This window comes from Bradysia coprophila, unplaced genomic scaffold (assembly GCF_014529535.1).
Source record: "Bradysia coprophila strain Holo2 unplaced genomic scaffold, BU_Bcop_v1 contig_87, whole genome shotgun sequence".
Taxonomy (NCBI): domain Eukaryota; kingdom Metazoa; phylum Arthropoda; class Insecta; order Diptera; family Sciaridae; genus Bradysia; species Bradysia coprophila.
In genome coordinates, this window is record NW_023504014.1 from 2286691 (window position 1) to 2304469 (window position 17779).

At 34.5% G+C, this 17779-nt stretch overlaps 1 protein-coding gene and 1 long non-coding RNA gene across 2 annotated transcripts; one reads left to right on the top strand and one right to left on the bottom strand.

The window, feature by feature from the left end:
• Positions 1–500: 500 nt before the first annotated feature.
• LOC119084697 lies at positions 501–9826 on the top strand. Its single transcript, XR_005089118.1, has 3 exons — positions 501–590; positions 5892–5896; positions 9815–9826. It is a non-coding gene; the product is annotated as an uncharacterized LOC119084697 (long non-coding RNA).
• A 460-nt stretch (positions 9827–10286) lies between these two features.
• LOC119084694 (protein odd-skipped-like) lies at positions 10287–13544 on the bottom strand. The gene is made up of 2 exons (XM_037194774.1): positions 13276–13544; positions 10287–12217 (listed from the first exon to the last, which is right to left on the bottom strand). Exons 1-2 carry the CDS (start codon positions 13340–13342, stop codon positions 11196–11198), a joined length of 1089 nt encoding a protein of 362 aa, XP_037050669.1. The 5' UTR covers positions 13343–13544; the 3' UTR covers positions 10287–11195.
• Between the last annotated feature and the right edge of the window lie 4235 nt (positions 13545–17779).

Consider the following 17779-nt stretch of genomic DNA (forward strand, 5'->3'; position numbering starts at 1 on the left):
GGTTAGTCCGTTCTTAAGTTCCTATGGAAAAGTGGATGCAGCAACTCCTAAACGTTACTATAAATTTTCCTGAAGTTTTGGTTGTATGTGTGTAGTGAGTGTACCAATCCTCGGACAAGAATGGAACAATAGGTGTCCGAGGACTCATTCTTGTCCGAGGATTGGTACGCTCACCCTATGTGTTTGTTGTATATTTTGATGCATGGAAGGCATATGGATGGTAATGGTAGTGTGAGGATCATTTACTATTAACTTCCACTTCCACTTCATAAAATTTAAGATGACAGATTACAGGGTAAATGTGACCCATGTTCCGGAGTAACAAACTAGGATTTATTCCGAAAAGAGTTTTTTGGGTGACATATTGGTATCGATGATTGAAAAAAATGAAGTTTTAACGAACGTGAAGTAATGTAGAAAATTGTAACGAACGAGTGTAACATTTTCGGCCAAAGCGAAGCGAGTAATTCACATCCTTTCAAGATGAAAGCATGAAATACGCCCTCTTTCGAACGTCTTTTAGCAGACAATAAGACTTAAGTAGCGCTTGTTTGAAAATGTAGGAATAAGTTCCCTTTTTTATTTTGTAAGTTTTAAAATTTGAATGGTTTTGAATAAATAAGAGGAATGGGCGATTAATCGCAAAGCAAGACAAAGAGCTGTTTCGAGCAAGACCATTTTATGATATTTTTGTTACATTTACAAAAATTTATATTGAGACAGTCTGTCAGTCAGGAGACTGACCCACCCAAATCGAGGGGCCTAGTGTTCGGCTGAAATGTGATTCAATAACGAACGGCATAATATTTTTGAATTATTTTTTAATTCGATTTTTTGAGTGAGTTTTCATGATTAACTGATAACTGACACAACTGATCATCCTTTTTAACACAACGAAGGCGGCTCAATAAATAATATACCTCACCGCAGCAGATGGAGTCATTCCATAAACCGTATGAATGAACCATTTTCAATTATCATAGCCGTTTTCGGACAACTTTTAATGCAAAATAAAAATATTTTCAGTTTTATTCAAGCAAAAATTGTTTATTGTTGAGGCATCAATAAACCCTTAAACATAACCATTCCGGGTACCAGAATAAAACGGCACCTTGCATCAGATATAAAGGCAATAGGTCAACCTATCTACAACAATAAAGTGCAATTTATAAGGGCGAAGCTATATGCAGTTTCAACATTTTATTAATCGGCGTATTTAATAAGAAAAGAAAAAAAAATGAATTTAAAGCCTAAAAAGCAATAAATTTACTGACTGCTCCTGCATTTCTAGGAAACATCTAATCAAATATAAAAGAGATATAAAGTCTTTCAATAGCCGCATATAAAATTCGTTTTTTGTGTGCACGATTAGGGTTTGCGCTGTATAGAAATGAGGTCTGCTGATATCAAGCATTTTTTTTTGAGTAAATATTATGTTTTATGATAGATAGAGATAGATAGAGAGAGGCACCTTTAATGCATACAAAATCACATAACAATAACTCCATGATGATGAATTGTAAGACTTTATTAGTGCTATTTCCATTGTATATAGTTTGAAATATTCGGAGCACTGACATGTTTTAGATAAAAATGGTTTTCTTTGAATATACTTAAATGTTAACAACGTTCGTTGGACTTAAATTCAAATTTAGTCACGACATATGTAAAACAGGCAGGAGCACTTAAGGCAAATACATTCAAAGAGGGGCCTCAAATACCGTTACAATAGGTCTGTTACAAGGTTATGTGAGCTGTCAAAGCGTCATCCATGCTCTCGTTCATTTTCGGAATTCTTGGAACAAACCCGTGGTTTACGCATTCGTTTTGTGGATTTGTATTTGTAAGCGTTTCGCATCCGAATTTTCGTTCTTCGTGTGTGCCAATCTTCACTATGTTATATTGATGTAAAAAACCGACTGACTCATTGACTGTCACCGGTCTATCGATTTTTTTGTCCTAAATTATAAATTTACTCTGAAAGAAGTACCAATCCCTCAAAATAATTTTAGAATAAAAATAAGAATTAAGTTGGATCAGAACACACACCCCTCCTCAACAAAAAAGAAGTTTTTCCGAAATGTACCCAAAAACTAAGAACGCACATCGATTCAGGGACCTACTGGGAGCTCAAAACAGCATTCAGTGAAATCGGACCAGTTCATACAAAATTTTTCATTTCATGAAATTTCATGCATCCCTTCGAAACCGTTTTGTCACAAAATCTCAGTGAGTGGACTTATTTTGATCGAAGTTAACTTGTATATTATAGTCAGAGGTCAGACCTTTCTAACGATATCCCACTCGATGTATTTCATGTGAGAAAAATCAGTTTGTTGACTTGAAAATTGTCGTGTTTGCTCACAATCAAATGGTTGTCAAATGGTTGCCGTGATTTAGCGGACAGCTCTATCATAATCATGAATCGTCCACGTAGCTACTAACAGATTTATCAAAATTCTTCGGTATTGGAATTTGGCTTGAGTGTTCTTCTTAAAACGTGGGTCAGAACGAAATCTTTTTGGTCAGAGTGACATAATATAGTATTTGCGGAACTAGTATCGTTTTTACCAATCATTAGAGAACTTTAGCAAATCACACAATAATGACAAAACCACGTAGTGGTAGAATTCCAACTTTCTTGTGAAAGTACTTTAACAAAAATTAAATTCAAATAGAAAAATATAATCTTTCGGGTTGAACATTTCTATACACTGCCGTATGGGATACCGGTAACTCTGATACGAAAATGTGTGTATCTTGGTTGGAATACCGGCATCAGTGATAAAAAATGCGTGTATCTCAGTTGGGATACCGGTCTCCCGGTAAAACTAAAAGGAAAATCCACATTTTCTAGGTCGGGATACCGGTATCTCCAGGGCCTATTATTTGGGAATTAATTCCCAAAATTCCCAAATATTCCCAAACATTCACAAAAATTCACAAATATTCCCAAATATTGAACTGCATTGAAGAAGTCGTCTGTAGAGACGCAGACGTCTTTTCACTCAGGAACTACCCTATGAATATTTGAACGATCAGTGGATATTATCCTTATAAAATTTTTAATACACAAAATGACCTGTTTTAAGCTGATGGAGGAACGCCAAAAAATTTAAGTGCAATGAAAATAACACTTCGCTCATAAGGAATATGCATTGACATTGCCTAATCACGTCAAGCACATTACGTCCGAGGTTCCAAATTTTTGCTTTGACTTCATTGATTTCTGATAAATAAATCTAGTTTTAGTCGGCCCTGATTCTAGAAAAGAGATGATCCAGTAGAGTTGAGTCCGTAGAACGGCAATTATTTTCTATCATATTCTCTTCTTCAAGTCTGCCGATATAAATACGCTTTGCTACTTCGCGAATAGATGTCGTTCATGGCTTATTATTTGGTTATCGATTTTGGAAATATTTGAGAATTTTGGGAATATTTGGGAATTTTTGGGAATTTTTGGGAATATTTGGGAATTTTGGAAATATTTGGGAATTTTGGGAATATTTGGGAAGTAGAGGGTTGGAGAAGTGTAGACGATAGAAAGTACCTGCTGTAATGTCGCTGGATATTCCTCAGTCACTCGTGAACAGCGAAGAGGGATTCTTTTGAATTTCGACTGACCGAAATCAGCCCCATTTTTTTTCGGAACTTTCTTATATGTAGTGGTAGTATATAAGAAAGTCCCGGAAAAAATAGCGACGATTTCGGTCAGTCGAGATTCAAAAGAATATTCTCTAAAATAAACTTCTGATGGATGACATTAAATGCCAGTGGCATTTAGACACGATTCATAAAGCCTGGTTGATAACAACTGTTTCATTTTTACAACATTTATTTTTTGCGTAGATGCACTCAAAACACCTGATATTTGCAGCTTCCTTACAAAATGTTACAATGTAATACACTACAGTGGATCTGTCAGTGTATCATATTACTCCATTTAGATACTGAAAGAGGGGTACCAATTATGAATATTTTGACATTACAGAAGAAAAAAGAGTTTTCAAAATTGTTTGAGAGAGACAGATTGTTTGGTGATTCGTCATCTATATACTATATGTCCCGAGCGTTACAGAAACGTTGTGCTTCGAAGAAATTCTTAAATTGAAACGTGCCATTTCATTCTTACAACATTAACTTAGATAACCAGCCAATATTCCACCATAGACCATCAATTATCCATCGTTTATTCATTCAATACAAATTAAAATTCTTTCAAGAAATAAAAGAAACAAAAATTACACAAAATGATTAGAAAAGAATTTTCTGCCACGGTTTCCATATTATATACGTACACACTCCAAAGCTAAACAGCTATCAATCAAAACAATGGACAGTTCATTCATTTCAAATTAAAAAAGATAAATTGTGTGTCTGCTAGTCTGCTATAATACTCACAGTTTTTCGTTGTATGGTTTTCCATTCACTGGTTTGTTGGTAGGAATCGTAAAATCCCCAATAAACATTTCCAAGTCTCAAACTTAAAATTAAAAAACAAAAACCGTTTGCGTGGCCATAATCATCTGGCCATCGTTTAAGTCATTAAATGTGATGCTGTATATCTGTTACCATGATTTTTTCTCAATAAATTTCTTTTGATTGAACGAGTTTAAATTCGAATTGATTGAGGATTCTGGACCCGTAAAGATATGTGCCAAAGTGCAATCCTTTTTTCGCGAGACCAACCATCATCTATCATGCGAACGATGTTCAATCTGGATAACTCTGACATTTTCTTAAGAGAAAATTGATGCATTTTAGTAAATTTGTAGCTTTGCTTGATTGATTGTTTTCCTTCAACGGATAAACGGAAGAATCCCGATTCTGCGTTTCTGCAGAAGTTATTTCTTTTTCGTATCAAAAGCCTTCACTAATAAATAAACAAAATATATATATTTTTTTTGTTTTCTGTTTAACTCCGTGCTATGTAATTATAAAAATAACGTTAATTCACATAACCGGCCAACCAGGCGATATATATATATATAAAAAAAAATATTTCTCCAAGTTGCTGCATTCAATAAATTAACGAAATTATATCATGGAGCGGATTGTAACATAACCAACAATGTTACGTTTTATACTTCTAAAAGCAAAAACAAAAAACCTGAAAACACATCTTGCTCACACGGTTGTATTTTGCACTAATTACCGGGTGTTGGGATTATCTAAATCGGTTGGTCTCACCAAAAAAAAAACATATCCATACCATAACTTCTTTGCCAAACAGCCATAGGCGGGGTCACGACGCTTTCAGTTATTCATAATCGTCTATAAGAAAGCCCGCCGGCGCCTAAAGACTTTAAATATGATATTCTTTTTCTCTGCATTCAAAGCACCAAATACTTAGAGGAACATTCTTGAGCATATTTCTCAAACAATTTTTTTTTATGGAAAACGAACGTGCCTCTGTTTTAGTGGGCGTTATTCGAGTTGGTAACCCTAAATTATAATTGATGTTGAGGTCTCTCTTTTTTGTAATGAAAATGAACAGAAATGAAATTATTAAAATTAACCGAAAACTTTTACATCAATAAAGGATTTGGATTTTACGCTGCAAATTACAAACATACAATTACAATTACCTTCCTGATTCAATGCGTAGAAGTATGAATTTAATTTGATTACATTCCTTACACAATAATACAAATTGTAAATGGTGGCTACTTATTTTGAAAATAATCAGTCAATACAGCTTGACTGTCTAGTTAATATTCTGACATAATAAATATTGAAGAAATATATTATTACAATTTAAATGCCTTAGGAAAGTAACTATTATCTGTCTAGACCGGCGGTTTAATGCGTTTCCGCTTGTAGCCCTAAATCCTTTTAGACAAAAGGCCTAAAGACAGATACGCACGCTATTTTTCATGTAAGTGGCAGAGAAAATGTCTGCAAAACCTCCGTTTTCGGCCCCGACTCATGCAACATATTTACCACTCGGTTGCATAAATAGCTCTTAAGTGACTACAGACCATGACTATGATCTCCTGTGCAACAGTGATTGTATTCATTCACCCCTAAGATTTCCATCGCTTTCAATTGCATTATTATATTTGTCTACCAAGGTGAGAAAATAGTGAATTTCCTATTTCTCCCCGAAGTGAACACATAATTTTTCATCCGTGAGTGGCGCGTGTTTATCCACTAAACAACACATCAATTTGTTTCACCATTTTTCAAAACCAAAACGTCTAGTTTGCCCCATGGGAGAAACAATAGGTGGGAAAACAGAAATTTTCTCACCTGAACTGTCATCAACAAAACGCAATCTTCTCACCGCATTTGAGTGGAAAAAATTAGGTTATTCACGCCGCATGGATGAAAAAAAAAAAACATAAACACACCAATCCACTCTAAGCTGAGTCTTATTTGTGGAATGGAAATAATTTAATTTTTAAAACGAATAACGTCACACCTTTCGTCAACAACGTATAAGTAACGCTAATTTATCTGACGGTGTTATCACAACAGCGGCTACTTAAAATTTCAATTTAATAATTAATTAAAGTCACTATTAATATCTAAAATGAGTAATTTTTATCTATCAACTTTATTATATCAGCCGCGTATACCACTTCGACGCATGCAATTCATTTTTGCCGACTCTCTTATCCTGAGGAGATATCGAGCCGGCAGTATTATATGTATATACATATCGCTTTTAAAAACACGACGTATGACAAAAGTGTTATAAATAAAAAAGAAATAAATTTAATAACCGCCTATCGACATATATATGACCAAGATTATCATCACAACAGAGAAAATTTTGTTCCGTTATCAGCGCATATTACCTGACTACTGTTGTAAAACATATGAGCTTGTTTCAAACCGTAATAATAATCGTGTCGGTCTATCTTTTTTAAGCTTTTTCACGGTTTTCATATTAATGTCAACTTAATAATCAAAGTAATTCATATTATTACGTTCCTTTTTTTTTCGTTCAAAATGAATATATCGGCCGGTTGTTGTAAATATATACCGTCCGCATAATAAATGAGAGACTATTGCATTAGATGTAGGTTCATACATAGTGTTACTATCCATGCATGAACAGAGCTGTATATAACCGTGTAAATATGATATATATCATATTTCGCAGTGATAGTCATCTATTGACTTTTGCGATTTTGTTTTTTGATGAATTTATGACAACTTTGGGAAATGAAATGAATGCGCAATGTATCGGAAATTATGTGTAATTATGAGTGTACACGTAAATCAAATCAAACATTGAATGATCAATTTTCCTAATAATAAAAGGCTGTCATTTCAAAATTAGTAATAGAAATTTGAGAGTCTGTCTTGGCCAGCACAGCTTAGGCTTTTTCGTGTGTTGTAGCCGGAAAACGTAGCGACACAATCTCGCTTCGCTCGTTTGAGTACTTCACATTTCGTGACAAAAAAAACTACTTTTCGCATTACTTGGTGCCTAAACTACTGTTATATAACCGAGTTGCCAAAAACGTTTCTGTTAAAAAAAAAACAACAAAAGTCTTGCTTTTCGCAATGAGATATAGTTGTTTACGTATCTGTGGTGGACGGTAGATTTCGGGCTACAACTCGCGAAATTACCTAACCGTCAACAACAGATACAACTTTTCATTCCAAGGGCAAATTTGTCCCAAGCAAGCATGAGTTGTACTCTAATGATAGGGTCCTGAAAATTGACAGTGTGACACACAACGAAAACACTGTAAAAAAAACCATTTATACAAAACAACACTCTATTTGGCAGCGGTTGACTATGATCACATGAACATTATGATTACAGTGTAATATAAGTTCATGTCGGTGATGTTTGCACGTTGTAATTTTGCTCACATGTAATAAACATTTGAATTTACAGAAATTTGTAGCTACTCAAATTGTATCAGGAACAAAGAACTTGCACACCAACCATCACATAATGGAAGTAGCTAATGTGCAACATGAAACTGTTATAATCCAAGTGCAGGGAGCAAAAGAGAATAAGCAATCCAATCAAGCAACACATTTTGCCTTACAAGAGAGAGGTTGAGCCAATCATCATTATAGTCAACGCACTACAAGTAAAAGTGAATCCGACTCGTAGTCTTTTTTCCGTTTCCGTTTCGCAACCCGACTCAAATTTAAATTTTCCGCTTTTTTAGCCTTTTAGATTCAATCCAAATTTAACACTTGCTTAATAAAATGCAAAACAAACAAATAAAATTTTCATTAATTTTTGTAAATTGGATGAATTCAAGCAACTGTACAAACTTATTGAATTAGATGTGGAAATGATAGAAGCGTGTAGTGTATGCATGAATATGAAATATTCGTTTGTCCATAACTGTTTCACTATGTAAGATTTATTTCGAGTGACAGCTGCCAAATAGAGTACCATTTCGTATGAAACATTTTTCCAGTTTTTTTTACAGTGTCAAAATCTGTTTGATACACTGTCCTATTTCAGTACTCCATTTAGTACTCATGCTTGAACTGCGTTGTTATAGTACTTGCCTTATGCTCAAAACAAACGAGGCATTGAGAACGTGTTTTGGTCCTATTTTTCATGACGAAATTTTCGAAATTGTCAAATGAAGTTAGAACTTTTCCTATTCAAAATCGCGATTGCTGCATCTGTCAATGAAAACTAGGACCAAAACACGTTTTCAATGCCTCGTTTGTTTTGAGCATTACGGAAGAGAAATTTTCCGTTCTTTGCAATTGCCATATATGCTGATTCGGTCAAACACAACTTTCATTTTCGTCAACAACTCTGAAACTCTGATAAAGAAACAATCTAAACTGACCAACAATCACTTAGCCCCACACGTTAGAACTTATTACTTTCTTCACAGTCTGTAACAAATGAAATCGTCGGCTAATAGTGACGGTCTTACTAACCAAAATACGCGCTCGAAGCGAAGAAAAGGCGCAAAAAAGTTCTATCAAAAGGCGATGCTATAGCAAATTTAATCGAGAATTTGCCCCAGAGTCGATTCCCACACTGTCCAACCGTTTAAGATGGCAATATGTACACGAAGAAGGAAGCGAGTGTCTTGCCACTGCGCCACGGAACTTGTGATTTTCCAAGTCCATATGACCAGTTCGGGCCTGAATCTGAATCGATATTATGTATTCAATCAAGAGGTCACAGCTCGCTAATTATAGCGTCTGCTGGGAGAAGAGCATGTTAAATTCATCATCTCTTTATGAACGATCCCGACCTTACCCAATCGATATATCTGTTCGATTCCAAATCTTGCGACAAGACATCCGTACTCCTTACTTTAAGTAGCAGTGAAAGCTTCCTTATTGGATTAAATTAAGAAAAGAAAATAATCGTCTTTTGGTTTTGTATTGTGCTGTTGTATAATTGATTTTCAATATATTTTTTAATTTTTTTCCTTTTGTACAGACAACAAAGGTGCATAAATATAATGACAGACTATTTATTTATACGACAATTATTATTTAAACGTTAGCAAACGTTTTGCTCTTAACGATTATTACACTACCATCAATTCGACATAAAGCTATCATTGCAAACTATGCGGACCATTTTACAAAAAACGAATTTCTCATAAATAATCATTTATCAATTTTGCAAATCACATTTATATTACAATGAAACACGGATTTTCCTTGTGGACAAAATGTGCACCACTTTTTTTGTGTTGCAATTATTTTTCAACATTTATTTACAATTTTATTAATTGAATGCTTTTACTATTCACATTATTTACATAATTTTATACATCTATTAAAAATCTGTGTGTGTGTGTGTGTGTGTGTGTGTGTGAGTGCATAAGTGTGTGTATGTATACAAAACAAAAAGAAACTTTATGAACGGTAACTATTGACTATTGACCATATTGTAATTTCTTCCTATCATTTTTTTACTCTATCTCATTTACAACAAAAGCATCACTTTGCAAATAAATTATTTTAAAAAAATTTAGAAATCAAATTTATTCAAATAAATTAAATAAAAAAAAAACGTAAAGAAAAGTCAGTCTCTTTAATGTCCTAGCCAATTATACCTTTGGTTTGTGAATAACACAAAAAAAACGACCGGAAAATGCTACAACTGTGAACTGTGACATTATTGATCTTGGTGTCTAAATTGTAAATTACATACGACTTTGTATAAATAAAATATCTCCAAGTCTTATGGAAATGTAACATTCTCGGCTTAGAATTGGAAATTCTCAGATTAGTCCTATTACAATCCTAGGTATTAAAATAGTTATTTACATAACAAGGGATAACAAGTTGAAAATTAGAGTTTTCGTGTGAATCGTTAATCCGAGGCGAAGCCAATGACAATAAACACACGAAAACGAGACTTTTCATTTTTATACCGAGCTATGTAATGGATTTTACATGCTTTTGAAACCTAAACCAACGTTCGTGTTTTCCCTAGGTCTGTAATAAGCTCCTTTCGACCCTAGGGAAAACAAAAACATGTAAAATTACTATAAACAACCTGAATCATCAGTTTTTCGAAAAGGATTTTGCGGTGTATGAGAGGGTTACATTTTCTTCCTGTTATAGTGTTGGAACCAGGGAAAACATTTTCTTCATATTTTTCCAGTTTCCTAAATTTTCTCAAAAGGTTTCCAAAATAAAAAAAAAGTTTTTGGAAAAATATTGAAAAAATTGGTAAACCGGACCGGACCGGAGCCCAACGTTTCTTTAAGAAATTTATAATAAGAAGGGCTGGAACCGAGGTCGATACATACCAATCGATTATTTAATTTTAATTAAAATTTCTGAATTTAAAGCTTTCTTAACAGTTTGTTCGATGTAATTTTTGTAGAAAAATTTGTTCCGTCTTTCCTCATAATTTATTAGTTTTTCTGGTCGATATTAAAGATCTTATTCGTTTGGACTAGCAAATTCTTACATTTTTCGGTCTTTTGTGTGCTCAGTACTCCTCTGACCATTCTAATTTATCATTCTAGTGCATTGGTGAATAATAACAAAAATGGATTTGATTGAGGATTCTTTGATTTTTTGAAAACAAATGTGCACGAGTGTACTACTTTCCATCGAATTCGTTCAGCTTATCGACTAAGTATGCTGAAATATATTCACATTTCGATACTATTCTTCACTGAGATGACACCCTATACAAAAAGGAAACATGCGGCGATGGAACATTGCTCATGTATGACTTTAATGGCTTAATCTCCCGACCAAGAGAACATAAAAATTTATCTTCTCAAAATTTCGTCAATTGAAAATCCTCTACTTTTCTCTGGTTTCTCCACATGTAACGTCGGATAATTTTTCTGCGATAAGTCTAATACTGGTCCAGCACCTGTCCTTGACTGATCATCACTATCCTCCATTGGACTGGCGTCGCTGTGGCTTTGCATGTGATTTTTTAGATTCGCTCTTTGGTTGAATGTTCGGTTGCATATCTGGCATTTGTGCGGTGACTCTTCCAAATGAGTTACTTTGTGCACCTGTAATGTTCTCGACTGGCAAAATCCTTTGCCGCAATCATTGCACTTGAACGGTTTGTCCTTCGAATGTATGTACCGATGATCTCTTAAATGGTCCTGTCGCCGGAACGCCTTGCCGCAAATATCACAGGAATACGGTCGCTCATCCGTATGCGTACGTTCGTGGATAAGTAGATTGTAGGATTTGGTAAAGTGTCGATTGCAATATTTACAAATAAATTGTTTCTTTGGTCTGGTACCATTTGGTCCTGTTACTTTGATCGGTCCAATCACAGCACCACGAGCAGATGGATTTAGTCGCTGCGCTTCAGTGGAATATCGACCAGTTTGGAATTGCTGTTGCTGGTACAATGTTGCATTCCGTATCCAATGGTTCATAAACATGGCCGGATGAGTGGGTGTCGACTGATGACCGACTGGCGGATAGGTCATATTGTATCCGACCGATATATGTGTACCGTGATTATTATGAATTTGCGCTTGCAGCCACAGACGATGTTGATGGTGCTGATACTGTTGATGGTGTTGATAGTTATAGTTGCTGTCCATAATCGGATGAACGGGATGAATGCTTTGGTATTGTGGCTGGTGCTGTTGCTGTTGGTTGGACGATTGAGGTCGCATTTGTTCCATGTCATAAAATTGGTTGTGTCGCAATATACCATTGGTTGAAGTAGTGTCTTCGGTTGGTGTGTGTGGTGGCGTTAGCATTGGCGATATACTTGAGGCCCGTTCGTCTTTAATTATGATTGGATCGGGTTCAAAATCTAAAATGAAAATGTAAGATTTTAGTGTTGGAAAACCAGTTTTGTGTTTACGGCGGGCGTTCTAAATACAATGATCAGGGCTTAGTCAAAAAATATTGCCGATTTGCTCTAGGTACCAGTACCAGTAAATAAATAAATGTTTTCGCTAGTAGCGATTATTATTTAAGTTGGTGAAACCAAATGCGAAACAAAATGTTAACGTAATATTTGGCATCAATTTAGTCGACAACGTAAAGTTTCCGCTATCGACAAAGTTTGCCACATTTTTCAATGTTGGCCCATCTTTGCTAGAAAGATACTTAACAAATAATAGTACGCAACAGAATCAAATTTCGAACCGAGCAAGTGACTGCTGTAAAACCGCACTCTTGCATACCCCATGAACGAGAAAATTATTTCGAAAATGATACAGTTTGTAAAGAAAATCATCGAAATCGTTCACAATACAGTTTACACAGCGGTAAACGCTGCTGGTGAAGCGGCATTTTCCACTCGTTTAAAAATACACGAAATGATGTTCCAACTTAAAGAAACTAATTTTCACAACTACATAGGGAACACATCAAAACTGCACTACATTTCTTACACAACAAATCCAATTAGCCTAAACATTCACGACGGAATTTCGTTTCGATTTTGTTAAAGGAAAGTGAACAAGAAAGTGATTGAAATTGCGGTAGGATAACTTCATAATTAGGTAAACATAAAACAAATGGAAACTGCATGTGATCCGAAACTATTGATCATACTGTGAATGTACACAAATATACACATCGAAATGGCTCCCACGCTCACAAACAGGTCCAACTCGTCGTTAATGTAATATTATTCATTCGATTCTTGTTTATCGGAAGAAAAGCGCGATCAATTTTTTGGTAAAAAAAATAATAACTTCGTGAGCCTTTAGCAATTTTAACATTAAGTTGCCAATTATAATGACTTTGATGAAAGTATTTTATAAAATTCCGTAAAACGATCCAATATTTTCAAACACTTTTACGAAACAAATTTTTTGTTTTATCATAATTAAACTAATTTGCTTGGTGCAGTGCATTTACCTGGTTCTCTATTCCGAATGTCCTCAATGCTAATTTCACTGATGCTTGATGTTGAAACTGAAGACATTGTAGTCACAAAATATTCCAGTTATATTCACAACCTTTCACCGAATATCCAACAAATATTTCTTTTTTCCTTCAAAATAATTTTCCGAATTGACTGCGACACATAAAATCACTCTCACAAAATCTGTTTTTTTTTTTATTTCTTCAGTCCGTCATGAACTGTATACATTTGATGCTTAAACGACTAATTGTCAATACAAACTGATTTGCTACTAAACCTACTTCTAGGGAAGTAACTTCTGGTAACTGAAAGCTTTACTTAGTGGGGATGTCAACGCCCACTTGCTCCCAATTGGATGAAATATACACACAGTTTCAGTTTTATACACACGTGTGCCAAGAGTGCTGATAATTTTCAGTTGCCTTGCGTTCGAAAGAGAAACGATTACATTTTTTTGTTCTCTATCCATACCTGCTTCTATAAAAGCACTTTTCTTCCTTCGGTGGGTCTATTTGTTCATATTTTACGATCTTTTAGCATAATTATTTATAAAGGGAGAAGAGATGGCACAGTTGGAATAAAGGTTATGTTTAAGGGTGATGAAAATATTTGTATACGCACGGGGGTTGAAGAACCAATTTTTTTATTTCATTCTACTGGCTCTTAGATAGGACATATGGTAGACTATTTCATTGTCGAAACAGGTATACCTATGCTGAGTGTATGATTCGAAAATTTATTAGTTTTACATAATAACAATTTTGCTGAAATGTAATTTTTGATAAATGCATTTTGATGTTATGTTGGTTTTTCCGATTCTTTTTTTAACTTTGATGGAATGATGAGGCGCGTGACCACATGGGATGATGAGGTATTCGATGTTAGTAAAATGATAGATATGGGTCAAAAATCTAATTAAAATGCGAGATGAAAAATGTATTGAGCAGTTGTTGCACTAACCATCAGGAAATGAAATTACAATTTAGTATTTGTCCAAATATTTTTTTTCTCATCCAAATAACCGCAATTGAATAGTTAAATGCAGAAATGGGACAAGCGACATTGGCAAATTATAAGAAAAATGAAATTTCTTTAATTAAAAATTGCATAACAAATCAAAGTCGCATTAATCCGTCCTTGAGTGAAGTTAGACATGTAACAACAGTTGACACGTCGTAGTGATCTATTGATGATTTTCAAGTTTTTTGTAATGGAAAATACCTGCGACGGTCAGGCTTCAACAACCAAAATATTGTTCCTATGACGGTCTTCTACCCTACATCTTTGAATATTTTATTCTTTTTGAAATACAGGAAACGTAAAACAGTATTTAGACATGAATTTGCTCTCAGAAAACTGCCGTAATTCGGAAGAAAAACAATTTCCAATGAAATAACAAAAGAATTAATGGAAATTCTTTGGTTATCTTCATTGGAAATCGTTTTTTTTTACCAAATTACAGCAGAAAAGTCCATACGCTTGCTTGTATCCGGTGAAGGGTTTGCAGGGTGGTAAAACTGTATAAAGACGTAGGAACAGTCTCATATACATGAGTAAACCAACTGAAAAACAGCTGAAGCAAATTCACGTCAAAATTTTGCCGCCGTCGTAGGATCTATTAAATAAACGTATCACTCATTCTGTCGTCCTTACTGCATTTCGTATATTCGTGAAATTCCAGTTTTTATGTGACTCCGACATTGTAGATTATGTTCTTGTCCTTGAAACTTTTTATTTAGCCAAGTTTGGCGTTTGCAGCTAGAGTCGAAGGTAAGGGATGCAACCAAACAAGGCAAGATATAACAAACAAGGACGTAAGGTATTTTGATCGCCAAACCAGGAGAAATTAGTTTTAACACTCATATCAATAAAGTATTGACTCTCCTGGATTTTCCTGTAGGGGGAGCGAGTAAAATGAATATAAACTGACGAGGACCATACTTACAATATTTCGATCCGACTCTTCTGCACCTACAAATAATTGTCCTGCTTCGATTTGAAAATACGTGGACCTGTCGATTTGCTCAATTGATAACAAAATGAATCGGCTACCGGAGAAGCTAATTGATAACACAATTTTCTGATCATCACTTCTGTTATACATGCGAAAGCAGATTCCCAACAGAGCTACGTACTCGAAGCATTTATTTACTTTAAAAATTAGAATATCCATCACCTAAATAACACATTACACGTGTTTTATAGTCTCGACATCGAGATACTTGAAAAGTTAATAAATTTCAACTAATTTAAGAGCATACATGAGATAACACAGTTAAAACGTCGGTTAGGTGCCGTATATAACGTTCCAATTTACCATTTTTTTCACGTTATAGTCAATCAGTTATTGTGAAGTGTTTAATGTGAATAATAATTTGATTATCAATTTGAAATCAATAATTAGTCTGCCTACCTAAATGGAAGCAATCAATCTAATTAACTCCTTCTCGGTGATTGGAATACACGATACACGTACAACGTATATAGATACGTGTTTGGGAATGGACATGTAGCACTTTATAAAATTATAATTTTTTTTTGGTAATGGTATCATATCACGTCGGCAAGAAAAAAAAAATTTTCTCTGTTTTTTAATTGATTTATAGCTGCTGTGTGTAATACTAAATTAGTGATATGCTCAAAGAAAATCAGCCTGATGATTTTATTTGATGATAATAGCGATGATTGTTTATATGGAGTGGCGATGAATGTATAATAAGAGGCAATCGACTGTAACCGAATTGTGACAGTTTGAATCGAAAGTCAGACTTAGTGGTCAGCTGCAGAAAGTACTATATTTTACATGAAAACGTTTTTACAGTGTCCTACGTTTGTATGATACACTGTTCAGTTTCAGTACTCCATTTAGAGTATCACTCAATCTTTCAGTTGGTCTATTCCATTCATCAAAGTGACGTTTTAAACGTCAAACAAAAGTAAATATGTAATCCGCATAATTGTTTATTTATCCTCTTACAGAAAAGTCCACTATTTTATGACGACTTCTCAGATTGTGTTGTGGTGAATTGAGATTATTTTTTACCCAGTCCCAATGTGCGCCGAAAGGAGTAGACTAGGCATATCGACTTATTTTGATGTATTGATATGATCAGTCGATAACAATTAGAGAGTAATCGTCGTAAAAATTCCGTCATATATACAATCGGTGAACTTCACTAGAAGTGCAGAATCTGCAACCGATTGTATTTCGCGATTATATCAGAAGTGTATTAGCCGTGTAAAAGTGAGTAAACTGAAACTGACAAATACACACTACCGTCATAAACAAAAACATGATCACCAGCTGATAAAAGACTATCAGCTGTTGCAAATTCTGCACTCCAGTGAAATTTACCGAGCATACAAAACTAAGCTGCTGAAATCCACTCTGAGTCTTTAACCGTCAGTCACGTATACGAAACTGAAGTTGCAGACAAATTTAACCATTTATACGAAAACGGTTGCATTACAGTTGCTTATGGAATGCAAAACGTTTTTCAAGTCAAATTCTTCCGTAAAACAAAACGTTTTACGTCTCGATATCCATTTCAAAAATGTAAGTTATAAAACCATAAAAGAAATTGTTGCTTCGGTACACGATTCAAACAGTAGTTGAATATAAAAATCCTTAAAAAAAAACAAACCAAAAAAAAGAGAAATTCGTACCAAATTAAACACAAATTTCACTTTTGTACGTTACGAACATACACCGACTAGAAAATAAAAAATAAAAATAAGAAATGAGTTGCAATTATCTTAGGCAAACAATAAAATATTTACGGGACTCACTTCCAATTTCTATCGGCCGATTTATTAAATGCAATAAAGTAAACGAAGGAAAGAAAAAACTTACAAAGAAATTGCCGCTATGTAACACTGTGTTAGATACTTTATATGCCACACGACCTGAGACAAAGGTTCATAAAGAACGAAAGGACGGCATATACGAAGCCTGCGTTAAATTGTTTTTCTCTTCATATTTGTTGAATAACGAAAAAATGTAGGCATTGAAAAATGAAGATATCGAACCGTTAACGTTGTGTAATTTATTTCAACCGTTAGTGATTGATAGCAGATTTAATTACTCTTGATTTCGTTGTCCTGTGTATTTTGTCATCATTTAATTTGCATACATACAAAACAGTGAAATTTGTTTAGTAATTAGCTTCAACTTTAGTAATTTGCTTCAACTGTTCTTCTTCAGCTCATCCACTCATACAAACATGCTCATTGGTATTTAATACGGGTCTTGCCGTACAAGCGGTTTTGTTTGTATGAGTGGTCCAGCTGTGGCCAATTTCTACAAAAATTTCAGTGACATCCGCTGTATTCTGAATTGAGAAAAAAAAAACTTTTTGTTCATGATTTGACGAGTCGTACAGACAGTCCCGTACTGGACGATTGTGTGACTATAAGCGATAACAAACAAGTGTATGATAAACAATTCTTTATATTCTCTTACTTCTTTTGTTAAAGGAAGTTGAGTTGCCTAATGAA